The 27,057-nt window shown below is 46.0% G+C and overlaps 1 protein-coding gene across 14 annotated transcripts in view; it reads left to right on the top strand.

Moving 5' to 3' along the window:
* PHAF1 (phagophore assembly factor 1) overlaps positions 1-27,057 on the top strand; it is a 1,056,812-nt gene that overhangs the window by 713,856 nt on the left and 315,899 nt on the right. For all 14 annotated transcript variants that reach the window (XR_011284154.1, XM_069640131.1, XM_069640088.1 and 11 more), the window contains one exon: positions 9,026-9,138. Coding sequence is in view for 13 of the 14 variants with exons in the window: in XM_069640131.1 (XP_069496232.1) it covers positions 9,026-9,138 (113 nt within the window). In the remaining variant the exon portion in view is untranslated. The remainder of the gene's footprint in view (positions 1-9,025; positions 9,139-27,057) is intronic.

Genomic DNA, 27,057 nt, shown 5'->3' with positions numbered 1-27,057 from the left:
TCTGTCCCTTCGTTGGGGAGTTTCATTAAGTTGCGCAATGGTTTTCTCTGTTCTGATTTGTTTTAGTGGGGTGTTTGATTGACCGGGTAGTTTTTTCCCAATCTCTGGTTATGTAAGGGGTGTGTATATTTAGGGAGTCTAGCTTGGCTCTGGTTCTTATAGCTGTCTTTCCGAAACTGTTTTCAACGTTTCCAATTTCTGTGTGTTATGGTGGGTGGTTTGATAGTCTGATGGGATCCACTCTAGTATTCATTGGGTCCTTTGTTGTGGGTGGTTTGTTTTCCGGTGTAGTGGGATCGAACGTGGAGAGGTAGCTGGAGATGTGTGATGTATTTGTTCTCGTTTTTTCTGTCTCTTTAGTTCGTTTTAGGGGTGGTTGATGTAGATTTTGAGGTGTTGCGAATTCTGGTAGGTAGTTCTGGTTGTTCGATGGGGGTGTGGTTTAATGTGTCTTGTTCTGCTTTAATTCTTGTTACCTTGTCCTTCTTGTATCGGGGCATGTTTGTGTTGTGTGGCTGTTATGGGTCAGTGTTCTACTGCATATCTGGTTTTGCGTTAAGCTGTTTTGGTAAGAGGCTCTCTGTTGTTGATAGTTCTGTTTGTTTTGATCACGGCAGGTAGGCCATAGTGTTTGACCATTGTTGACTGGATAGATCCTTGTGGGGCTATGCACAGTGGCGGGTGCCTCGCTGTGGTAATAGGTTTGTGGTGGCTTACTTCGTCATAGAGTTCTCGAATTTGTCATTTGTTCAAGGAATAAAAGCCCGCCTGGGTTCAGTTTTCTTTTTTCTTTGGTTTGTGGTGATAGACGTCGAGCGAGATTGGTTGTATGGTTGGGAATTTCTCTGGGATTCGTGGTGTTGAGGTGCTGAAATAGCCAATGTTTCAGGGAGCTCCCAATGTTTCAGGGAGCTCCCGGGGCAGAAACCTCCCTGTGGAGCTTGTCTCATGGGTCGTATATTTTCTTGGGTTGTGGTCCCAGGATTTCGGTGTGGGTATGGTTTGGTATAGAAAATTCAGGCGATTAGAGTTCAAAGTGGTAAACTTGGGAGTTTTGGGTTCAAGGAAGTGTCTTGGTCAGAGTGTTAAGCTTCGGGCTGGTATACCCAAAGCAGTGCGATTCGGGGGAGTGGACAGGTACAATGAGTTAACATTCACAAGGAACGAGGTTCAAGTTAGTGATAGCGGATGTCAGGGGTTGGAAGTGCTGAGGATTACATTGGAAGTTTCCAGGTGGTTAGGTTTGAGAGCGGTAGAGTTCAGGTTGTTGAAATTCAGAGCATCAAAGCAGGGTCAGGATTTCAGAGTGTAGGAGTTCAGGTAGCAAGTGTTCAGAAAGAACAAAATGTCAAGTGCAGCCGGGAGCAAATCAGTACAGTATGAAGAAAATAATTTCAAATTGCAGAAATCAAGACCGATAGTAAGTCATTAGGTCAGGTAGTGGGATTTTAGAATAAAGAGATTCTAGCGCAGTAGGAATGAAGTGGGTGAAGTTTTAAATGATTGGGTTTAGGAGCAGCAGAATCGATCAGTATAGTTTTAGAATGGCTAAGTCTGAGGCAGTGGGAGTTTCTGAAAGGGAAACTTTAGTACAGCAGGAATAAGACCGTCAGCCCAGACGGTTTTTGAGTGGATGAATTCAAAAGTCACTAAATTCAAAGCAGTAGTACGTTATTAAAGACAGCACACTTTTTTTTTGTTTTTATGTTACAAGAGGTTAAATCTCAAAGTAGCAAAAATGAGGTAGTGGAAACCTCACTGTAGCAAATCGAGGTGTTGAAAACATCGCAGTAGCAAAGTTCTCAAGTGGTGAGGTTTCACAGTAACAAAATTCAAAGTGGTATCATTCAAAACGGAAAGTTCAATAATGGTGAAACCCTATGGTTGGAAAATTCAAATGTGATGAGACCCCACAGTGGCAGGATTCAAAATGGACAAAAATCAAAAACCGTGGATTTCAAAATAGTGCAAAACTGAGTTGCAAAATTCAAACATGGTGAAACCCCAGCAGTAGCAAAATTAAAATAAGATGGGACCCCACAGTGGGAGGATTCAAAGTGGACAAGATTAAAAAACAGCAGAACTCAACATAGGGTACATCTGAGTAGCACAATCCAAACATGGTGAAACCTCACAGTAGCGAAATTCAAATGTGGTGAAACACCACAGTAGCAACATTCAAATGTGGTGAAACCTCACAGCAGCAAAATGCAAATGGGTTGAAACACCACAGTTGCAAAACTGATATCTCGCAGTAGGAAATTCAAATGTGGGTAAACCCCACAGTGGTAGAATGCAAATGTGCCGAAACCCCACAGTAGCATGATTTAAATGCAGTGAAATCTTACTGCAGCAAAATTCAAATGTAGCGAGACATCACAGTAGCAAGATTTAAATTTGGTGATGCCTCACGGTAGCAAGACTCAAATGTGGTGAAAGGTATGTATGTTACTTTTACTAGAACCTATTTCTATACTTCTCCTGTCCATCAGGAAGAAATAACTTATCCTGAGTCTCTGCAATTCCTAGTCACTGGTGATGTAGCGCTTGTCTAATGAGGATAGCGAGAAGATAATGTCCTTAAAGGCTAAACTGAACTAAATATTAAAATTACTGAAAGCCAAAGAGTCAGAAGGACTAACATAGATTAAAGTAAGCTCAGTGCAGTCAGACAGGGATTTTAGTCATTTTATTAGACCCTCGCCTAAGTATGTACCAGCCAACCTAGTTTCTGTCTGCTAAAAAAGAGAGCAAACCAACCCCCAGTTGGCGCAAAAACTGGAAGGGCGGTGCATGAAACAGCTGTTAAGTGTATCCCGAATAATTAAAAAGATATCAACAGCAGTGGGTTTTTATATTTAGTTCAGTTTAGCAATTGGGGACATTCTCTTCTCGCTATCCCTATTAGAGAAGCGGCACATCACTGGTGACTAGGGATCGCAGAGACTCAGAATAAGTGATTTCTTCCTGAGGGACAGGAGAAGTTTAGAAATCAGTTCTAGAAAATGTAATATACATACAGTCCACTCCTGTGTGTGTCATAATACTGTTCTTTCTTGGTGGACCAGCTTCATTATTATGGAAGGCTAGGTTATTAGTTGACAGTGTGTGTGCTTTTTTTTCTTTTCAAATGTGGTGAAGCCTCACAGCAGTGACATTCAAATGTGGGGAAACTCCTCCATAGCGAGATCCAAAATGTGGTGAAACCCCAAAGTAGCACATTTCCAATGTGGTGAGACCTTACAGTACCAAAGTGGCAATATTCAAAACAGCAAAACTCCAGGTGGCAAGACTTCACATTAGCAGGATTCAAATGGTAGATTTCCATGTGGTGAACAAATGATGGATTAAAACATTGGTGAGAATGTTATGTCGTCCCTTACCATTTGTCCGTGGTCGTCTGGGTTGGGGGTCGAATGCAGTGCAGAGCTTGGTGCCAGGCGAACAGGCCAACAGGAATCTCCCTTATCCATTGCCAGCTGCCCAGTCAAGGCTAACCTGGGAGTTTGGCGATGGCTTGGCTTCCGGGTAATGTGGTCAGTGAGGAAGGCAATCCTGGGCGATGAGATTCAAGAAGGGGAGGTAGATCAGGAGAAAGTAGTGTTGGTTGCGCCTTAAATAATATAAAAAATAGAGAGAGCAACTGCTTGAGCAAGCGGGTGCCCTCCAAAAAACAAATTAGAGCTGGAGCTGCATTGGTGTGTGGAGTGACTACAATGACGTAGACTTTTTTTGTATAATACATTAAGTATTTTTACTGTGTGCACAGTGTTTGTTTATGAAAGTACTTCTGCAACTTATAGCAGTATGTCTTCTTTATGTATGTATGTGTGTATGTTTGTTCGGGTTATACAAATCCACACTGTTGAAACCACTGCTACCAAATTTTGCATGGATTCCTCATTTGTGTGGGGCAAGTTTGTAGTCTGTTTAGATGCAAAAAATTCACTGCATAGACACCCTTATTTACTGATACTCACCCGGATTCACTAAAGTAGGCACTAGGAGGCAACATTTGGAAAAGTGTCTGAAGCAAAATGTTCGCTGTGTTGGTTATTCCTTTGAAATGTACTACTACTGTATACAGTTGGAAAATGTTTATTAAACCATTTTTAAAGGGATTAAAAAAAAAGAATTTACATTTTCTTTTATCATGCCACTCCAAATATGGGAAATGGCAAGGTTACAGTTTACTTGAGTTCATTTGCATGAAGAGAGCACAATCAATCTTTCTTGGAAATTTTCTCAAATATGCTGAAGCCATTGAGTGACTGAAACATGCCAAACAAAAATCAAACATCACTTGGAAAAGCTGATGTGTGTGTGTGTGTGTGTGCGTGTGTGTGTGTGTAATTGTACCTTTGTGTTAGCATACATCCCCATCCTGGAATTAAGGCTGACTGCTCTGACACACTACCATTTTAAGAGATGTTCCGCCTTTGTTCCTCGCATTAAGGTTAACAAACCGCCTTTAAACTACAGTAGTGCTTTGTAACATGGCATTCTGCATAGGCAGGAGTGTAATTCAAGACTTTAAAAATATAAATAAAATCAGTGGTACTTGCCAAACGTTAGTCTTTGGCCTTAAACTCATCGACCAAAGGGGGAACCAGAAAAAGTGGTCCACCAGAGGGCAGGGGAGTTCTTTCAAAGTCAGTTTCGGGGAGTTTAGGGTACGTTCAAATGTTCCTCGTTGGAATTAACTGGACAGAGTAGGTAGGCTCAGCCACGGTTATGGGGGGGGTGGGGGTTAAATTCCAGTTCTGCCAAAAAGGTGGAGAGAAGATCCCCACTGGCCCCAGAAGAGATCTTCTTGAAGAGTTCCAGTGCCACGTTTAAGGCACAGCAGCCCGAGAAAGACCAGAAGACATCAGGTTTCGGGCCAATAGAAGTCTTTGGCAAAAAGCTGTGGAATGGAAGCCTGCAGAAATCTACAAATTCTAGAATCTCGGAGGGTAAGTATTTTGAATAAACCACCAACCCAGGGCTCAGAGCTGAAAGTACTCACTATCATGGTTCCCAGCAATTTGTATCTGGAACAGCAAAGCACAGTGAGTACAGATCCGGTTTTGCAGGTCCTGGTCAACCAGGCACTTGAACCCTGAAGCAACGACAAACCCAGATGTCTAAAAAAGAAAAAAAGTCTTCCCAGAAGTGGGACCTACCAGCCGGAAGTGAAAACAGTGAATATGGCTTTTAGAATATGGAGGACACTGGCCGCACAGATTCCGATAGCTCAATAGACAAAGAGGAGCAGCCAGCCAGCAGAAAACGACCCCACAGTGAAGACAATGTGGAGGCAACCTAGGGCGGCCCAAATGAACGTGAGGTGGGGCATTGTTGCTGCAATACATCCTCATACACCAAGTTGGATGACCAAGGTAGTAAAACGGCAAAATGGCCATAACTCACCACAGAAGTCCCAGTCCACCCACTAACAAAGACCAAGTGTGAGAAAGAAGGCAGCTCGGGAAGGGATGTATAGTCGCAAACAATGGAAACTGAAGCTACGGATATGGGATCCAAGCCGTTCTAGTATTGCCAGTCATTGCCTCAAAATTGCATCAGCAGCTTCTATGCGAAAGATCACCCAGCAAGTGAGAAAACCTCAAGCCCCCCAGGAGGAAGGCGGCAGAGCTGAGGCAGGGTCAGTGTCTTCACCCATACTTGCTCTCATGGTCTAGCCTAGGACAGCCCTTCAATCAAACACCAGGGCACCTAAAGAAAGGTTTTGGAAGCCAGCTAGTCAGGTTGTTCCCAAAAACGGTCAAACACTATTGTTCATATACACAGGATGTGTAATGGACTATCTAGGGCTACGGACAGGGCTACACTAGTCCAAATCACCATGGAGGTTGCAGGACTTGGCTTAGAGGGGGTCCATTCATACACAACGCCCATGTTTGGCCTGTCTCATGGTTTGCCAAGGCAAAGGAATGGGTCCAAAATTAAATGACTGAAAGCAGGATCATACATTGGTATGCCAATGTTACCAATAAGGTACATTGGGCTTCAAATGATGTGTATCGACCGTGGTGAAGCCAAACTAAATTACAGCTGCCACCAGCCTATTCCCTAAAACCGATTTAGGGTAAAAGCAATCACCCTAGGTCCACAATGGGGTGCTTCGAAAGTCCTAGATGCCAGATGTGCTTTCATATGATCATATACAAAAAACGTTGCAGTGACAAGGGAACTTCAGTAGAAGTCCCGCTGACCACAGAAGGAGGCCAGAGATCCTAAAAAACAAAGGGGGGAAAAATAGTAGGGGTACCATAAATGGGACAGCAGAATCCCCAAAAATGGTATTCTATCCTGACGCACACAATCTGCAAAGCTCCCTGTATGTTGAACTTATTGACTGAAGCTTGAGAAGAACACTGCTGTTAAAATGCTGCTTTTTTGTGCATCTAGAACATTTCTCCCATCTGTTGCGAACTGCACTGGTTCTATGTTGTAGTCTGACAGATACCAGCTGGCCATCAAAGCTTTCAAAGCTTTGTAGGTTGCCATGCCAATCTTACCTAAAGACGTGTTTGTTGTACTTGAGGGCAACAATAAACGGTCTGAGCTGTTCAGAAGTGTCCTCCACTTTGCCAAGTGTGCTTGGGGGATAATTCCTTCTAGAGTTCAGGAGATCTGAAATACTCTTCTCCCTGCTGTCCGAGCTACCCATTGCTCCTGTTCCTGAGGCACCATGTGACCCATTTTTCCTCACTTGACTTTCCCCGATTGATGTTGATTTTGTATTGGTTGTATTTATTTTTAAAGTTTTAATATGATTTATGTGACTTAATACATTTGAAAATTAAATTTTACTCGTGGTTTTTAGCAGATGCATGGCTTCGGTTTGGTTTTATTCTGTGTGTCAATCCTCTGAAACGGTCCATGGGTTATATTAGTTGCTTTTAATAAGGTCTCACTAAAGGCCCTCCCTCCCTCTCATCTTCCCGTGGGCTTCCTTCCCCACCATGGCTCAAACTGACCTAATCAGCAAGATGGTCACTAGAGATTGTGCCCGACATTGAGAATGTTATTAAGAAGTTTTGTGCCTACCAATAACCCAGGTCTCGCTCCGTCTTAGTTTCTTAGACTCTTGTTTTCCTGGCCCAGGTGTTCTTTCCTTCTTTTCCTCCGAGACTCCTCTTTCTCTCCTTCTTCGTTCTCTACTCTTAATCTACACTCCCTTTTTCTTTTTCTCCACTCTTTCTATTCTCACTCTACTATTCTACACCCTCCTCCCACTACATTACTATACTATCATCTCCTCTTCTCCCAGGGTCGGACTGGGACAAGAAATAGGCCTGGTCACCCCAAAAAAGTGGCCCACCCCTTGCCTCAGAAAAGTGGCCCACCCCTCGCCTCACGATCCTTGACCTCTGATGACATCACCAGAAGTGATGCCATTGACCCCACCCCAAAGTGACATCCCGGGAAGCGATGAAACACAACCTTTCACCCCTTGACAAAACAGAAAGTGGCATCAAATAGCATTGTTTCAAGTACACTAAATTACTTTGATTCCAAGCAGATGTCCAAGGCCAAATGATATGTTATTGTATAGTACTTACACTTAAGCTCTTTTTTATAGAACAAATATGCATACAATATCACCCAACCTGTGTTGGTACTCATTTATCGACCTAAGAAGGATGAAAGGCTTTTTGAAAAAGAAAAACTAAAAATTGAAAAAAATACATATTTTTTTTCCCAATTTTGTTTTCTTCCAAACCGGCCCAGGCTTGGCTAGAATCCAGCCCCGACTCCCCAGGGTCGATTTCGGCTCGGCCACGGGCCGAAAGGCAGAGGGGCCAATCCGACCCTGTCTTCTCCCACTCTACACCCTCCTTCTTTTACAGACACCCTCCTTGCACTTTACTTCACCTTTCGTTGTTAGCCTCTTCACCACACCCCCACGCTCTTCTTACTCTCTTAGTCTCACTCACACACCGCATGTATCCACACGCTCCCACCAGAGTAACACTTGCTCTCTCCAACCAATGCCTCGCCTCCTATACGCGCTTTAATCTCAGTCCACACTCTGCTGCATTGGCCTTCTTCCCCCTGGTCTCTCGGTCCACCCTTGACCTCACCGGGACAACTCACACTGTCTCGTTCTACCTATGTCCCTTTATTCTTTTCCTCCCAGCCCATTGGCTTTTCCACTCCAGTGGATCCTCAGGCCATTTGCTGCTCTGTTTTTCTACCTGGGCACGTCACAGAAGTGAGAAAGAATAAAGGATCCTTTAAGCCCTGCCCCCTTTTTGAACGTGGGTCCGCCAGTGTCTCGTAATGGTTACCCCCATTGGGTAAGTCAATTTTGGAGTTTTTCTGTGCGAGTTGGATTTTCTGATTGCCGGTCTTCCATGAGCATTGTTCTGCTCACTGCCTGTTCACCGGTGCCTCTGTTGCTGGTGGGCTGCCTTAGCTGCTCTCTTCTGCAAGGGTTTTTGGATGCACAAGTCCTACAAAAGAAGAGTGAGAACACTGGCCGGCATTGTATTGGGAATGTATAGAGCTATTGTAATTCACACTTCAGAATTGCAGCCAAGCACAAGTAGGGCTGGCGCCTGCCCAACTCCCTCAACCTGCCTCTGGGGCACGAATCTCAATGGCAAACTCCCTGGCCTAGGCCTCCTGTCTCTAGCTAATAGGGGTACCCATACCCCTTGACAGAGTCCGATCCGTGACCCTGTCGCAATATATAAATATTTTATTTGACTTTGCACTGAATTTTAAAACTGAAATTAGAATACATCTAACAGCTAGTATCTATCCAGATAGCTAGTATTGTGCCACAGAGGTTTTCTCAATGTGTTCTGAACCTCTCCAAGCATTGTGAGGGGAATTGCAATACTGAGACTCTACTTGAGACACAAGGCTCGATTTACAGGTAGGTTAAGGTTCTCAAATGTATAGCAACATTCCACTTCTTTTGATTAAGCCCATGTGTGCCCCACTGTACTGGAGACTATGTTGGCTTTTTAAATCGTTCAGTTGCTGATGGTGAACTGAACCTTTTCAGGGCTCCTGCAATGCCACTTGGCTGTTTCCTTGGAAACGTTTATGCGGAGAGCGTCGATGTGTTGCGAGATGGAACTGGAGTCTCAGGTTTACGGCTACGTTTGCTGACTGCAGGTACAATCACAGATTTTGAAATTGCAGAGCTCATCCAAATTCCTTTGATAAGCATTGCCTTGTTTTGAGTAATCTGTCTTTGCACCACAGATTGTTGAATTGCAAGTTTATCAGACGATGTAGCTTGTTATTTAAGTATGTAGTGCACTTCTAAAGTTTGGGTACACCTTGGTGGGCCACGAAAGAGTTCTAGAAACATGAATGAAGCTATTGAGCCTTCTGGGTTGGATTCTTAGAGATCAGTTATGCAAGAAGCTGGAGGCAGAATAAGCCACTGAATCTGTGAGTTCAGAATTATGAGTTCCAGAACAGTAAAACTGCATTAAAATGTAATCATATTGTTGAAGTGATGCCGCACACTTAGAGAAATAAGAATGCCATTTATTTTGATGTAAAGTAAAGGATCATTCAGTGATCCGATATTGACTTTAAATGTTGGATGTGAAGACTCCTGCACATATTTGCCATGCACCAGTGCTTTTGTTATTGTAGTCGGTGCTGCCTTTAGAATATCTGTGGATGCTTGAGAAACTTACTCTGCATGACCTTCAGCATCTGAGGGTATAATCTGCCTTTTAAGTCGACAAGCCACACTTGTCACAGTGTCACTTCATAGCCTGGAAGGTTGCCTCCAGTCCAGAAGCACAGAGCAAAGCACTGTGGCTATGCAGCCAAGACATGTTGTCATGTTTGTTACATGTGAGATTCAGTTCATTATCTTACAAGACAGCACTGTTTTTATACATAGCTTTAGAAGTCCATGACTGGCAGCTCTCAAGGATGCAACATCACATACCTCTTTCACCCCGATTGGGGATGACCCATATTCCTAGATCACCTCCTTGTGTTTGGAGCATTGGGGCATACTTGCCATTCACCATGAATAAGTCTAGCGGGTTTGAAAAGTGGGATAGAATAGCCCTCTTCCCACATAATGTGAATGTAGAATTGCCCATTTCAGTTAACTTTCCACACATGTGCCACCTAGTAACCACCTAGTGCAACCTAGTCACTGTCCCTGGAAGCTCACCTGCAGTTCGTAGCCTCTGAACAAAGCACTATAAAATGCAACACACCTCATTGATTTAAGGTTTAAAGTACAGGCTGATGGGGATCGGAGCACCTTTTATTAATTTGTTAGGTAAAATTGCTTAAAAACTATTTATGTACTGCATTGATGTGATCTTACTTGCTGAGCTTTTATGGAAATAATTGTTTGTGTTTTCACTTTGATGCCAAGTAATCGTTAGCAAATCAACTGTTCTTTTTAGAATTTCATATTTGATAAGAAATTGCTGTTATTGTTTAGATGTATGGATTTTGTAAATGTCATTGAGAATTTAAGATGTATTTTTTGTACTCTGCATTTTTGACTATTGGTTTTGTTTTTATGGCAGTTTTTATTGCTGAAATAAAGTATTATTAGGAGTATGCAACCATGAAAACAAATACTTGCACTTTTACTCTTTATGAGACTGTCTTCTTCATCTGGTAATTCCTAAATCATTTGGTGATTCACATTGCATTTTCTATGATAGGAGAGATGGATGCATAACATATATAAATACACGTTAGATTTCAGCCTCGAGTATAAGAGGTAGACAGTTTCTTTCAAAAGGATTGTGTCCTCCCAACATATTCCACATCTTTGACATGTAATGTCCACAGCTGTGTACTTCGGGAACTTTTTCGGCAGAGGATTTCCCTCGAAGGCCTCCGTCGAGGGTGACGTCAGCTGATGTTATGAATAGGACGCACAGCGCCCGTAGGCTCAGTTCCGTTTTTTCTGGAAACGTGTTTGCTTCCGTGACTCAGCGCACCTCGTGTATTCCTTGTGAATATGTCTTCTTCTTCGACCCCTCCGACTCCGCGGTCGGGCTTCAAGACTTGTCGGGATTGCAAGTCTAAGATCGATTACCGACCTGCATTGCATTTGTTTGTGGTGCCTGGGCGAGAGTCATGACACCAACGATTGTTCCAAATGCCAGTTGCTGACTGCTAAGGCATTGCGGGAGCATAAGGGGAAGCTTCAGGTAGGTAGGGGTTCTAAACCCAGTAATTCTCGTAAAACCTCTAAGGGTATGTCCACCGGCGATTCGAGGGGCGACTCTCTGCGTAGGAAGGAGTCCTGGGGATCTCAGTCCCGGAGTGGTTCCCGCCATGCGTGGTCCTCGTCTCGGCAGTCCAGAAATTGCTGCCACTGATCGCCTTCCCCGCCATCCTTGGGAGGATCGAGCCGCGAGGAAAGTGGCATGTCCAACTAAGTCCTCGACTCCAGAGGAATGGGCTGCCTTCAGGGAGCAGATGCTGGCGATTTTCCAATCCCAGGGCACAGTTCCATCTGCGCCTTCGGAAGAAGCCGGCAAGGAACTGCCTCTATCCGTGGCTCGTACGCCTTCGGGCCCGGGTCCTCAGCGCGACTCATCGGGAACCTTCGAGGTCCAGTTCGGACAAGGCTCAGGATGGTCGCAAGAGACATGCTTCCAGGTATTGGTCCTCGTCCCCAGCGAGACTGCAGAAACCTGGCAAGGACACGAGGTTGGTGTCGACTCCGTCAGCGCTGTGTCCATCGGATATGGACGTCAAAGCTTTGCCTTTGCACCAGCCCTCGGCACCATTATCGACATTGACGCCGGAGCCATCGACGCTCTCAACGTCGAAGCCTTCGGCGCCGTCGACCTTTGGGGCCTTTTGGCCGGAATTTACCGATGGAGATCCCTGGTACTGTGGATCCTCCAAGGAAGGCTACTTCCAAGTCTGTGAGGCCTGTTAAGGACTCCAGACCCTCTTCTGTCCCGAGGCAGGACTTTTACCTCCCTCTGGATGACATCTATGAGGAGGTGGAGAGGTCAGATTTCGATTTTTACTCTGTTGAGCCTGATATGGCTCCTGTCTTTTCTGAGGACAGTCAATTGGAAGAGTTAAGTGGCTTGACACTTCTCCTGAGGTGGAATTTGTCAGGCCTGAGCCTGGGGCTCATGCAGAGTCGTCCTACAGGCCACTGATGGCTAGGGTCACTGAGTTTCTTGGCTGGTCCAGTCCTCCTGAAGCTTTTGTTCAGGATGACTTAACAGATATTCTGGATCACGGTCCGTCCTCTGACCCGATGTTACCTTTTCATTTGACGTTGCAGAAAAGGGTGGCGGCTACTTGGCAGTTAAAAAAACATTAACTAACAAATACCACCCTTCCGGTAGCGACCCCAGCTACCTTTCATCTCACCCCAATCCCGAGAGTTTGGTGGTTCAGGCAGCTACTTCCACCTCGACGCAGGCGGCGTACCCTACTATCCCTTCTGATAGGGACGACAAACGCTTCGACGGTTGGGCATGCAAGGTGTTTTCTGCGTGGAGTATGGTGTTGAAGTCAGCCAACTCCACTTGTGCCTTAGCAAGATTTTCACACACTCAGTGGAATTGTTTCTCTTGCGGCTGAGCATATTCCCGAAGGGGAAGTAAGGGATGGGTTCCTGGCTCTCGTGCAGGATGGCAAGGATGCCATGTGTGAATCCCTTCAGTCGAGTTTGGACACGGCCGACAGTGTTAGCCGGTCCATGGCTGCGAGCACCGTGATACGCAGATTTGCGTGGTTGCGGAAGTAAGGTTTTACTCCAGATGTGCAAGCCCGTCTTTTGAACATGCCCTTGGATGGCGCGCATTTGTTTGCCAGCAAGGGTGACTAGAGCCCTGGGAGGTTGCAGACCACAAAAGCTGCGGTGAAATCTTTGAGTGCAGCTGTTCGTCATCTTCCTCCTTTTCATCCTAGGGGACAGCAGTGAAGGAGAGGTTCTTTTCGTTACTACTGCTCCTTCGGTAGAACGAGAGGAGCCGCAAGTCAAAGGGGTCAGCGTAAAAGTACCCGTGGTGGTCAGGGAAATAGGGGTGCCAAAGCCGCTCAGGCAGCTGCCTCTTTGCCTTCGGGCACTGCCACAGCCGCTACAAAACAAGCATGAGGCCATGTCCCATTGTTCGACGGTTGGGGGCAGACTGTCTCAGCATCTCGAAGAATGGCGAGCTATTACTTCGGATGTGTGGGTTCTGGATACGATAGGCCACGGCTACTGCCTTCCATTCCTAAAGCGTTCTCATAACAATCTACTGGGGAATCTCTCTTTGAAGCATCCGGATCCGCTCCTTGTGCAGGAAATCTTGACCCTGCTGGAGAAAAAGGCACTATAGTACTGGTGCCTGTAGCGGAAAGGAACAAGGGATGGTATTCCCCATATTTTTTCAAATACAAGAAAGACATAATAGAGGCTAAGAAACAGTATTTTAACAAATAAATCATGGCAGCAGAAAATGCCTCAAGTAAACTTTTTAATATCTTGAAATCCTTAGACAAACCCCCTGACATTTCGCCACCTTTCTCACCATCGCAACAGGAATGTGACAACACCCAAAAAGCTTTTTTTGAGAAACTAGAAAAAGCTAGAGACAAAAGCACAAATAAACAAACCTAATACGATTAAAATGCCAGAAGAAAAACCTCTTGAGAAAACCCTTTCATTTCTCGTATATCACCACAGAAGAGATGAAACAATCATTTGTCTCTATGAAACCTACCTCATGCGCGGAAAACATCCTACCCGCCAAAATAATCTTAGAAAACCCAGACATATTCGCCCCTACACTTGCTAGAATCGTCAACAATTCCTTTAAAGACCAACTAGTCCCCCAGGCCATAAAAAAGTCACTGTTACCCCACTAATAAAAAAACCTGGCTTGGATCCAAGAGACCCAAGCAACCGTAGGCCAATAACCAACTGTAACTTCCTGCTTAAGATCATGGACAAAGTAGCCACCGCACAATTACAGGCACACATTGAGGTCTCTGATGCACTACACCCTCAACAATCTGGGTTCAGACCATCTCAGAGCACAGAATCAGCTATGCTGGACTTACAAAGATGCTCAGCATCTTAGACAAGGGAAAAACCGGACTTCTCATCTTGTTAGACCTCGGTGCCGCCTTTGATCTACTGGATCATAATCTACTCGAAGTAGCTCTAGGCAAAACGGCAAACTTCTCACAAGCGGCTAAAACATGGATAATGTCTTTTTTAAAAAACAGGACATCGCGAGTCCACTGGGTAGACAAATTCTCCATGGAAAGGCAGATCATCTGCAGGGTTCCCCAGGAAGCCAGCATGTCCCCACTGCTGTTCAACCTCTACATTAGATACTTATGCTACATTTTAGATCATGCAGATATATTCTTTACCAACTATGCGGATGATACCCAGCCGGTACTGTAACTTAGCGGGGACCATAAAACTGACAATGACAATCTAATTAGAATATATAACATCATAGAACAATCGATAGATTCCAATTGGATGTGCTTGAACGGCAGAAAAACTGCGCTGATGGTTTTCGGATCCACTCAAGCCAGAAACTCTCTGCCCCATGACTACGTAAACTTCAAAATCAAAGACGTCAACATCAAAGTACTTGAAAAGGTAAAAACCCTGGGCATGATGATGGAAGCATCCCTTGGAGCAGAAGCCCAGACTCAGTACATAAAAAAAACATGCAACTATTACTTGAGACTCCTCAGAACCATCAGACCGTACCTTTCAGAGAACAACTGCGCCACAGTGGCCAGAGCAAACCATCCTCTCTCGGTTAGACTACGGGAACACATTTATGCTAGGAGCCAACAAAAAATGCATACAGGCGTACCAGATTATCCAAAATAACGCAGTTAGGATAATCAAAGGCAAATCTAAATCAGACCACATCAGTAAATCCAGGAAGGAATTACACTGGCTTAAAGTGGAGAGTAGAACCCACTTCAAGGTGCTTACAATAGCCCACAGATGCATCCACGGGAAGGCACCAGACTACCTAAAATCTTAAGTGCGTCCTTATGTCCCAAGCCGCACCTTAAGATCCTCGGATCATAACCGGATCGCAGTGATGCCACACAAACGTAGGTCTGGACTGGGAAAATCTTTCCCAGTCATTACAGCAGGTATCTGGAACAATCTGCCAGTCCACATAAGGAAAGAACTTTACTACTTACGCTTTCGTAAGTTAGTGAAAATGTATCTCTTTAAATGACCTCGCCATCCTTGACCCACTAAACCTCTGATTTCATTAGGAACTGTCTCGTCTCATTTTTGTTTGTCTTCGTGTCCATTTTTCTGCGCCCCGAGACTCGCGAGTTACCGGCGCATTACAAATAAATACATTTTAAAAAATAAATAAAAAAGAAATGTTGATTCCAAAGAAAGACTGGGGATTGAGACCCATCTTGGACTTGAGTTGGTTGAACAAACTTCTCAGGAAGGACAAGTTCAAGATGGTCACTCTTTCTCAAGTCCTCCAGGCCCTTCAACTTCAGGAGTAGTTGGTGTCTCTGGACCTACAGGATGCTTACTTTCATGTGCCGATTCATCCAAAGCACAGAAAGTACCCAAGGTTTGCGGCTGGCGACTCGCACTTTTGGGTCCTGCCGTTCGGATTGACCTCCGCCTGAGGGTCTTTACCAAGCTAATGGTGGTGGTGTCAGCTTATCTGAGGCAAGGGGGGGATTCACGTCTACCCCTACCTGGACGACTGGCTGATCCGTGCACATTCTCCCAAGCAAGCGATGGATCATCTCGGTCTCACCTGCCAATCCCTCCACAAGCTGGGCTTCTCCCTCAATTTCAAGAAGTCGCATCTGACACCTTCCCAACAGCTCCAGTACATCAGGGCTGTGTTGGACAGGTCCTTGGGGAAGTGCTCACCTCCCAAGGTGAGGGCTCATCACATTGTGCAGATGGTGGACAAGTTTCAACATGCCCAGAGACTCCAGGCTTTCGAATTCTTAAGGTTGCTCGGCCTCATGGCATCCTGCATTTTTCTGGTGCCAGAGGCCAGACTGAGGATGAGATCCCTGCAATGGGTCCTCAAGATGCAGTGGTCACAATTCTCAGGCAAGATGTCGGATCCCGTTCAGATTCTCGGTCTCAAAGGATCTGCTGTGGTGAGCCAACGAGGGGAACCTGATGAAGGGAGAGCTGTTTTGGCAACCGTGGCCGGAGGTGACAGTAGTAACGGGCGCTTACCTCCCAGGATGGGGAGCTCATGCCGAAGATTTGACCGCCAGCGGTTGTTGGTCTCTGTCGGAGTCCAAACTCCACATCAACCTGTTAGAGCTGAAGGCTTTTCTGCCGTCTGTTCGGGGGAAGTGTGTCCTGATCACAATACAGTGGCCATGCATTACCTCAACAAAAAAGGGGGGTAGGGTCACTCCCGTTTTGAAGAGAGGCAATGCAGCTCAGTTTCTGGGCAATGCAGCAGGGAATATCACTCCCGAGCAGGCAGAGCACAGTCTCTCACGAGTGGGAGTTGGCTCAGGAAGTCCTTCTGGAGATCTTCGCCCTTTGGGGAACCCCACCAGTGGATCTCTTCGCGACCAATGCAAAACGGAAGTGCGAGAGATTTTGCTCAAGGGAATTTCCTCTCAGAGGCGCCATAGGAGACGCCTTCGTCGTGGAATGGTCATTCCCACTTCTGTACGCGTTCGCTCCGTTCCCCGTCATTCCTCAAGTGTTAAGGAGGTTACAGAGATTCAGATCTCACATGATCCTCATTGCTCCGGATTGGGCCAGGAGAGCGTGGTACCCGGACTTTCTAGAAATGTCCATCTCCCCTCCACGCCGTCTTCCCTACTGAGAGGATCTGCTCGAGGGCGGGGGTGGGGGGGTCATGCTCTACATCCAGAGGTCAGGACTCTCAGCCTTCACGCTTGGTATCTGAAAGGTTGAGGTATAAGGATTGGGACCCCCCGGATGACGTGATGGAGGTGTTGCTTTCAGCCAGGCGGCCAGCAACAAAATCCCTGTACCGTTGGCGTAAGTTTTGTGATTGGTGCAGAGGACAAAATGTTGATCCTTTTCAGTGTTCCATTCCCATATTTCCATCTTTCTTGCTCTCTTTGGCCCACAGAGGCCTTCAAGTAGGTACCATTAAAGGTTACCTGGCGGCCCTGTCCATCTTCAAGCGCTCGTCTGAAGAATGTTCTTATTTTAAGATTCCTTTGATTTCCCAATTTCTTAAAGGGCTCACTAATGTGTTCCCGCCGTCCCCGTTCCAAGTGCCGGTTTGGGATCTGAAATTGGCCTTGAAATTCCTGATGGCGGCTCCATTTGAACCTTTGCACTCGTGTCCTTTGAGACTGTTGTCTTTCAAGACGGTGTTCTTGGTTGCGGTTACTTCCGCTCGCAGAGTGAGTGAATTGCAGGCACTTTCATCTAATCCTCCCTTTACTGTGTTCCACAAGGATTGGGTTGTACTGAGGTTACGTCCTTCCTTTCTACCTAAGGTAGTATCTGAATTTCATTTAAGCCAGAAAGTGGTTCTTTCGTCTTTCTATTCTCCTCCTCATCCTGGTAGGTAAGAGGAGCGACTCCATAGGTTGGACCCTAGGAGAGCTCTGAAAGTTTACATTTCTAGGATGTCCAGGGTCAGAGTGGACGATCAACTCTTTGTGGGGTATGCTGGACACCGATTGGGCCAGGCTGTTACCAAACAGACCTTGTCCAGGTGGATTATCCTCACCATTACTGAATGTTACCGATTGGCGGGCAAGGACCCTCCTGAAGGGTTGCGGGATCATTCCACTAGGGGCGTGTCCACTTCCACAGCCTTGCAGCGTGGAGTTCCCATTAGGAATATTTGTGACGCAGCCACATGGTCTTCTATCCACACCTTTGTCAAACATTACCCCTTGGATACGCTCCATGGGCAAGATATGGCCTTTGGTTAGGCGGTTCTTTATTCTGCCATCTGATTTGGTATTCTAAATTATTTTCCCTCCTCCATTTTCTGGCACTGCTTTGAGAGTCTGTCAAAGATGTGGAATACGTTGGAGGGCACAATCCATTCGAAGAACAAGTTACTTACCAACTGGTAACTGTTATGTAGTGGCTGTCTGTGTAATACTGTCTTGCTGGGAGCCTGTGATGTCACATGGAATGTCACTGTGTGGATGGTGGAATGTATATATGAAGGTTCCATACTGAGGCAGTTAGAGCTCCCCTGCCTGGGTGATGGGGCCAGTGCTTATATAGTCCACACTCTCTATTATTTATCTTCATGTAACTGTAACCTAAGTTCCTGTAATAAACCTAAGAAGAAACTAAGAAAGCCTGGAAGTCACTTCATAACAATGGCGACGAGGAGTCTTTAAAAGAAGAATCTGCGCACAAGAAGAAGCTGAAGTGAAGGAGCCTGCTGCGGGAGGGGTGCAGGAGAGAGGAGGACAAAGCAGAGATCAGCACTGCCCCCACATGACAAGTAAGACCCATCACCCAGGGCTAAAGGGGGGGGAGTAGGAAGAAAGCCCCATATCCTGAGGGACCAACTGTCCACTAGCCAGAGGGAGAGGTGGATCAAGAGGGGCTGGAGAAAGAAGAAGGGCCATTGAAGGAAGCTCTGGCGGAGCTGGGCTCTTAAGGGTCCCTTGAAGTGAGAAGCCGGTTGGAGAAGGAAGTCATATGGCGGTTGGAGAAGATGGGGACTGCCCTTTCACACGCTGCTCCCAAATTGAAGGGTAACTCCATGGGCTAGCCAATACTGTAGTAAAGGGAACTTTTCCAGTCACTTGGGGATCATGCCACTGTCATTCCATTTGCTTAAGTTCCCTAAATGAAAGTAGAATCACAACAGACTTAATATAAGGAAGAGTGACATGTGGAAATGGAAGTTGTCCAAGAGGAGAAATGGCAGTGTGTTTACGTGGAGAAATCCTCCTTTAAAGTGCGAGATGTCCCATGGCTGTGTCTCATACAAAGGGAACAATCGAGAAGTAATGGGCCCCTCACCGTGTGTATGGATGGCAGTTGGGACCACGGAGCTGTGTTAAGTGAACTGCCTGTTGAAGTAGTGATGACGTCACAGCTGGCTCAAATGAGTTGGCGATGCCGTGGAACACCTCTGCGTTCGTAAGAACTAAGGTGTCGTCAGAATGTGCGCACCCGCCAGCAATCCGACGCTCATATCCTCAGAATGGGTATGAGCGGCTGAGCTGTGAGTAAAGGACCTGTTCAGAAATGGACGGCGTGACGTGTCACGTGGCAGCGTTCATTTCGGATCGTAATCGAGATGTTCCGCTTGTATGGAAGATGCACAGGATTTCGTGGCGATTAATGGAGGCGATCAGAGTCAATGTTTTCCGCGTGGGAGAGGACTCGCGGCGTCGCAGGTGCGTGGCGTGGCGGCGGGTTTTGCCGTCTTACGGAGTGGACTAGCAGTATCTGGAGAAGGATCGGATGAACTTGCTGCGCACAACAGATCAAGCCGTTCTCTCTCCGGGGCGTCTGGAAGCAACCAACGGATGTGGTAGGATGGCAAGTCTACTGGAAAAAAAAACGTCTCTCCCAGCAAACGGTTTCTCCGCGCAACATTGAATGGTTTACATATGCAGCGAGGAAAACATGGCGAATGATAAGAAGGAAGCCTTGAAGATAAGGAACTGGTTCTGTGTATCGTATAATAAGAAATGTATCCTTTGAACAAATTCATTGTGGAGGTCATGGTGAAATGGGGTAGTAGCGAACCTGCATGAGTTGTACCTTTTACTTTTGGTAAATGCTGTGCTGTATGGTGTTAAATGGAAGTTACATTAGGAGGATTTGCAGGTTAAGGGGTTCAACCATGAACCCCTAGTAAGTTTATGCTATTTTAACATGCAGTGAAGTGAACCGTGATAAGTCCTAAGTGTGTAGTGATTAATGTTTGCTGGCAGTGATGACGGAAGAATGTGCTAGCATAACATTTTGAGGATTTTCAGGCATGTTAGTCGCTCTAGAGCTACATGGACCTTTAGGTTGATGTGGTCATTTTAAGGGTCATAAAATTGGCCATGGACTTGTAGGGTTACACAAGTCATATTAGGGTCATAACCTGGCCATGGACTTTTAGGACGAAAGTGTTGAAACGTTTGTTGTTCTATAGTTTTAATTTGCATTTGCATTATACTAAGGTCATAACAATTCATTTAAAAGCTATGTAATGCAAAATGTTTTATACCTGTGTTAAGGTTGACTGTGTAATGGATGCACAAAGAAGAGCATGAAGGTGATATGTGGCAGGTTCTCACGCAGAGGTAGCGCCTTTGGTGTGAGTGACGCTGTGGTTGTAATGAGAGGTAGCGCCTCTGATGTGTGTTCCGCCGTGGTTAAAATGAGAGGTAGCGCCTCTGTTGTGCATGTGTCACGATTGGTATTGACATGAGGTAGCGCCTCTGGTCTGAGTGACATGGTAGTGGTACCTAGAGGTAGCGCCTCTAGTATATGGGTCACGAGAGAGAGAGGTAGCACCTCTGGTTAGTGTGGCTCAAAAAGGGAAGTTGAGGGAGGTAGCGCCTCCGGGTAATTGTGGTGAAACAAGTACTCAAGTGAGGTAGCGCATCTGTTGAGCGTGTCAACAGGGTGTTTGATGGAGGTAGCGCCTCCGGTTCGTATGCAAAGAATTGTATTGTAGAGAGGTAGCGCCTCTGGTGAGCGTGGCTCAATTGGTGTTTGAGGGAGGTAGCGCCTCCGGTTAATGTGGAAAAAAAAATGTATTGAACAGAGGTAGCGCCTCTGGTGAGCATGGACCCTAGTGTACGCGAGGGAGGTAGCGCCTCCAGCGTGTGGAACATTCTGTGTGCGAGAGGTAGCGCCTCTGCCAGTATGGAATAGGGCTAGAAGCTTAGTATTTAAAGGAGGTAGCGCCTTCGTTTTTTTTTTTTTTGCGATATTCTTCCTATATTTTGCTGTGCTAAAGACTGCGTTTTCTCAAGACAGTCTGTTTGGCACAGTACCCTTGTAATGCTGTTTTAGGTCATCAGTGGTCAAATGCCTGGTACGCAGATGGACTTGGGATGTCTGGCCAGTGTCTCGCGGTGATCTGTGGTATTTGGTCGTATTGACCAATCTGGTTACACCTGATAGGCTGTGTTTAGTTGGAATCCTTTATTGTTTTGCCTCTGTGTGTGGGTGTGTTTGGTAAGGAAAGGAGATGTGTTGGGTAGTGACCTCCTGTGTGGGTGTCTGGTAAGGAAAGGAGATGTGTTGGGTAGTGACCTTCTGTGTGTGTGTCTGGTAAGGAAAGGAGATGTGTTATGTAGTGGCTGTCTGTGTAATACTGTCTTGCTGGGAGCCTGTGATGTCACATGGAATGTCACTGTGTGGATGGTGGAATGTATATATGAAGGTTCCATACTGAGGCAGTTAGAGCTCCCCTGCCTGGGTGATGGGGCCAGTGCTTATATAGTCCACACTCTCTATTATTTATCTTCATGTAACTGTAACCTAAGTTCCTGTAATAAACCTAAGAAGAAACTAAGAAAGCCTGGAAGTCACTTCATAACAGTAACGTTCTTTCAACTGGATTTCCTCCAACGTATTCCACACTGCCCTCCCAGCCTGCCCCTCTGGACAATTTCCTATGCTATTGCAGCTTACGTTCCTGCAAGGCTATGTGCAGTCAACCAGGCATTGGATATGTGCATGTCACACGTTATGGAGGAAAAAAACATAAACTGATGCTACGGGCGCCGTGCGTCCTATTTATAATATCCGGTGACGTTGCCCTCGACGGAGGCCTTCGAGGGACATCGATCCGATGCCATTGAAGCAAGACGCCCTCAGCCGAAAAAAATTCCGAAGTACACAGCTGTGGACATTACATGTCAAAGATGTGAAATACGTTGGAGTAACATCCAGTCGAAAGAACTTTACCAGTTGGTAAGTAACTTGTTTTTCTCAGCTTGTTCAGCCAAAGCTGTTAGCTGGAGAAAAACAATTAAATGGCAATAGGAACAACTAACTATGTATGGTTCAAGCTTCTGTTAGTTTGTTGTGATTTGTGATCTGCATTATTTTGCTAAATTCTTCACATTTATTCAAAATGATAGTATGTTATGTTCAATTAGTCATCTTGCCAATATTTGTTTTGAACACTGCAGAGGGGTTTGTAAATGGCATTTCTCTGGTCAAAGCATGTAATTTTGGTTGAACATTCCCTTGAGTGTACAATAAAGTCTGCCTATTTCCAAGCACATTTTTGTTTACAGGTCAGTAGTTCCCAAGTAGAACCTGGCTATCACTGGCCAGGCCCTGGCCTGGTTGACCTCTTTCCTCTCCGACCGACCCTCCCAGGTCCAACTTGGGTCCTTCCTCTCTGGTATATTTTTCTCTACCTGTTGTGTCCGCCAGGGATATAACCTCTCTCCCTGGCTGTTCAATCAATACCTGGCACTCGTAGCCCACCGCATCGCTACTCTCTGCCCCAATTTTCAGTGCTATGCAGATGACACCCAGCTCATTTTCAGGCTACCTTCGGCCTCCTCCTCTCCTTCCCTCGTCTCTGACTGTCTGTCTGCTATCCAGGAGTGGTGTGCCACCAATGACCTCTGCCTTAATGCCAGTAAGACTGAGATTTTACCCATTGGCACACCCACTCCCTCCTTCCCTGCAGCTCTCTGGCCGGCCTCCCTTGGCCCTCTTCCTGCCCCCACCTGCAAGGCTAAAAACCTTGAGGTCACCTTCAACTCCACACTTCCCTCCTCTCCTCACATCTCCGATGTCTCTAAGAAGTCACGCTACCAGCTACACCTCCTCAGAGGTATTCTTCCCTTCCTCTCCTTCCCCCAGAAGCTCACCGTCCCCAAAGCCCTGGTTCTCTCTAGACTTGACTATTGTAACAGTCTCTATCTAAATCTGCCTGCCTCTACTCTCCGCCCTCTGCAACTTATCCAGAACAGGACTGCAAGACTTGTCCTTGGCCTCAAGCCCAGGGATCGTATCTCTCCAGGACTGAAATCTCTGCACTGGCTCCCAGTGGCTGCAAGGATTAAGTTAAAAACCCTCTACATTGTCCACAAGGCTTTCTGGGGCCTGGGGCCGCAATAGCTTCAACACTCTCTTCCCAAATATCTTCCTACTCGAGCTCTTCGCTCATCCGCCTCCAACTCCCTCAGGGTCAGTCTTTTCTCCAAGAAACGAGTTGGTGTTAGATCTCTCTCTGCGGCAGGGGCCTCCCTCTGGACCAACCCTCCTGCCTCCCTGAAACTTGAGGAGACTCATCTCTGGTTCCGGAAGCACCTCAAAACATACCTCTTTGCTTCTGATTTCTCTCCCCTCTTCCCTGCTGAATTCCTGTCTGTAATCACACTGTCTACCTGGCCACCCTTCTGATCTCGGGCCCTGGCCCCGCCAATTGCACACCTGCACTGCCTCCCTGGCAATCCCTGCACCTGAGGACTGTTCTGTATCCCTACAGTCCCCTTACCAGCACTTATGTCTGCTCTTCCCTGCACTTGCCACCATCCAGCCGTTCTATTATCTTATTTATTCTACTTTCCCATGTACTGCACTTTCCCCTCCCCCTTCCCCCACACTTATACCTTTCCCCTTCCCATGCACTTGCGCGATCTAAATGACACCTGGCCTAGTAAGATCGTTGTCTGTCCTCCCTCTGTTTCCCCCTCCCTTGCCTCGTCGCGCTTCGAGGCACTTGTGTGTAGGCGCGTTACAAATGCCATATCATATCTTATATAACTGTGGTGGCATTGCCCGATCACCAGACTTCGTGTCTGACAGTTTCCCTACCTGGTTTTGATGGACAGATCATACATGCTCACCAGCTTTACCCTTGCTGGTATATTCTTAGTCTCTTTTAGACTCGGGTGTTCATTATCCTGTTAGATAGTGGGTTGAATCTGCAATGGTTAGTATATTTAAACAAATTGTAAAATTGTGGTTGTTGAAGCATCCCTTATCGAGATTTACCGGAAACAAACATTGCCTAAAGTGTGCCTCTGTGTTCAGCATCCAGCACTCCAATTCTGTTTCCATCTCCTATTTTTTCAAAGGCCTGCAGCTCTGCAGGTTGGATAACAAGGTGATCAGTGATGATGATCTACTTATTCTCATGACAACACTGCTTGGGGCTATGTGGCAATCAGTTACAGCAGCCTGCCCGACATTTCTACCAAAGTCTCTGGAAAATAGCAAAAAGTGTTATCTCAAATACCCAATTGTGTTTTGCCATAGTTCCATTGTTGTGGTCCTCAAAAAGGGCCGCAGATGCTTGATACCTGGCTCGCAAGGAAGGCATTTTAAGTTTAGACATTCTAGAACAGTGATTTTCAAACTTTTTTGCCCGGGCCCACCTGGAGCAAAATTTGGGCAGGCCGGGACCCCCCAAAAATGGCAAATGGACAGTATGTATGATATGATAGGTTATTTATAACGTGCTTAATACCCAGAGGTTTCTAAGCGCGGACCCGGGGATCGAACCTGTGTTGCTTCGTGTCGTCTTGCTTCCAAGGCGAGGACGTTGCCGCTGAGCTATCCTCCCGGGCCGTCACCACTATTGCGTGCTGTCACCACACCCTACTCTCAGTATAATCCCTGGGCTCCCCCGCATGCTCCCATCACAGTCGCTGGGCTCCCACATCCCACTCCTACCCAGTCCCTGGGCTCTCCCTACCCCATCACACACCATGGGCTATCCCCACCCTGCTCCCACCACTATCCCATGGTTCCCTCCCATCCTGCTCCCACCATAGTCCCTGGCCCCCCCTCCCCACCCCCCATCGTGTTCCCAACACAGTCTGAGGGCCAGTGGCGGCTGGTAAATTTTTGAAGTGGAGGGGCATAACTATTTCCCCCAAAAATGCATATGTGACCGAGTGCAGTGAGGGAGCCTGAACCAATGAAGGAGGGATCGGTTTAAAATAAAAATAATAATGGGTTAAAATGTTGCATTGTAGAGCATACTTGAATAAAAGAAATGGGTAAATAGCCTTACAGTTTGCAATTGGTGCTAGGGGGCACAGGGGTCAGGCATGGCATTTTTTACTGGACATTTATGATAGATGACCAGTAAAAAAAAATACCATCCCTGTCCCCTGGGCCTAACACAATCAACATGATTATATATACATATATATATATATATATATATACACACACACACACACACACGTTTAAATAAAAAAAATGAACATACCTTCTGCATTGGCCTGCATGTGGATGCTGAAACGCCCTGCTCCAGGCTGCTCTGTCCGTATGTGCGAGGCTCAGGTGCTCCCCCTCGCACATACAAACATGCAATGCTCCAGCCAGCATTTCCAATGAGCTATGCAATGCTGGCAAAGCAAAACACCCCAGCCTTGCATGGCTCAGTGAGCATGTGCAGCTGGGGCACTGAACTGTCAAAGGGAAATAGTGTTTCCCTTTGACAGTTCTGCCAGCCCAGGAGCACTTCCTCAGCTGGAAAAAGCAGCTGAGGGAGTGAACATTGTTTCACTGGGCTGGCACCTTAGCTCCTCCATAATGGGTAAGAGGGCCACTGGTTGGGCTCGCCATTGGGATGAGCCTTCAGGCTCGGACTGGCCTATAGGGCAATGCATGTATCACAAATGCAAAATGCTAGTGTGTGCTATTAGAACCATAGTTTGAAGAGAACCTAGCAAAGAGAAAAGCTAATATCAATAAAAATAGTGCCTACCGTAAGGGTCACCACCTCCAAGTAGCAGATGCATGCTTGGCTCCTCGACTCACTGATGTCTTCTGGGCACAAGCTATGGGAGCTGTTCATGGCTTTCTACTCTGAAACAGCTACAAAGGTATTTCTGTCATTGACCCTTTCACCAGCGTATTATCTGGCGTTGGTATCAATGGACACCATAAGGAATCGGCCCAGTCAGTCCCATAAGAAATTGGCACATATTATTTGGACATTAAAAGTTTCAATGTCATGGGACCACCAAGAGAAAGACAGAACCCCTCTTTTTATATGCACACTTGTGGCCGAAATGTATGTACACGAGATGTTGCCACCGTGTACACAGACTACTGCTTTTTACAATCAAGTAAGAGCCATGACACAAACCGGTAAAGGAACGACGTCCTGATTGATGTGTATCCACAGCTGTTAAAGACACAAAGCACACAGTGGGTGTAAATGATACCCAATCCCTGGAAAGCTTGAACGTGGGTGGGAAGAATGTGGAATTACTTTATGAAGAGGTTATAAATCTTTTGAGAGAGTAAATCCCCTCCAGAAGATTTGACTGTGTATGATTAGGGCAGAAAGAGAGAAGCAAGAATGAAAGATTATGTAATTGCCTGATCATGTTTCCTACTAGAAACACTAAGGCACTGCCATTATTCCAGTGTTTGAGGTATTACTGATATCACCCAAGGAGTTATTTTCTATATCCTCCTTCATTAGGCATACGGCACCAATCATGAAAACAAACAAACTTGCCTCTCAAGCAACTTTTTGTGAGGCGACTTCTGGAATTATGTCCATTGAATTCTACCACAATAAGAACATGTTTGTACTTGATCTGGAGCAAGGCATTTGGGACAGGGCCGTGTGTACTAAAAGGAACAATGACTTAACCCATAACTGTATCGCATTACTAGCTAGGACCATGGGCATTTTAATGTGATGGGTGGAATTCAATATTTCTCCCGGGAGTGTTATAGGTAGTCACAATTTGCCCCAACTCATGAATTGGGGCAAACCTGGATGTCACCCCTATGGAGCAAAACACTGCCAGGCTAGATTTTAGAATACATCAATGGTCAACACCTTCAGGCATTGGGTGAACAGTACAAGTGCAAGAGTGGGTGTGCCTATTTGCTAGCACAATTTGAATTGTGAATGCATAGATAAGGTTATGGAAAGGGTACAGACTGGTGTTGCAAACACTGCAAGAGGGAGGGCTCTTTCGTATGAAGTTCATCTGAGCCTAGAGGTGCAGCAACTGCGCACGGGTATTCCTCAAACTTTAACCCACTTCTAGGTATCAGTAGTAACATGCAGTCGTTGGGTTATGTCATTTAGGAATGGTCATCATTAGAATTGGTGTGCTGGTTTGAAAACAGATGGATCATTTGACATTATAGTTTCTCTCACAATTACT

This window comes from Ambystoma mexicanum, chromosome 1q, assembly GCF_040938575.1.
Source record: "Ambystoma mexicanum isolate Mex_15411 chromosome 1q, UKY_AmexF1_1, whole genome shotgun sequence".
Classification (NCBI taxonomy): Eukaryota; Metazoa; Chordata; class Amphibia; order Caudata; family Ambystomatidae; genus Ambystoma; species Ambystoma mexicanum.
Note: the sequence above shows the minus strand (reverse complement) of the source record. Positions and strands in the feature narration are given on the sequence as shown.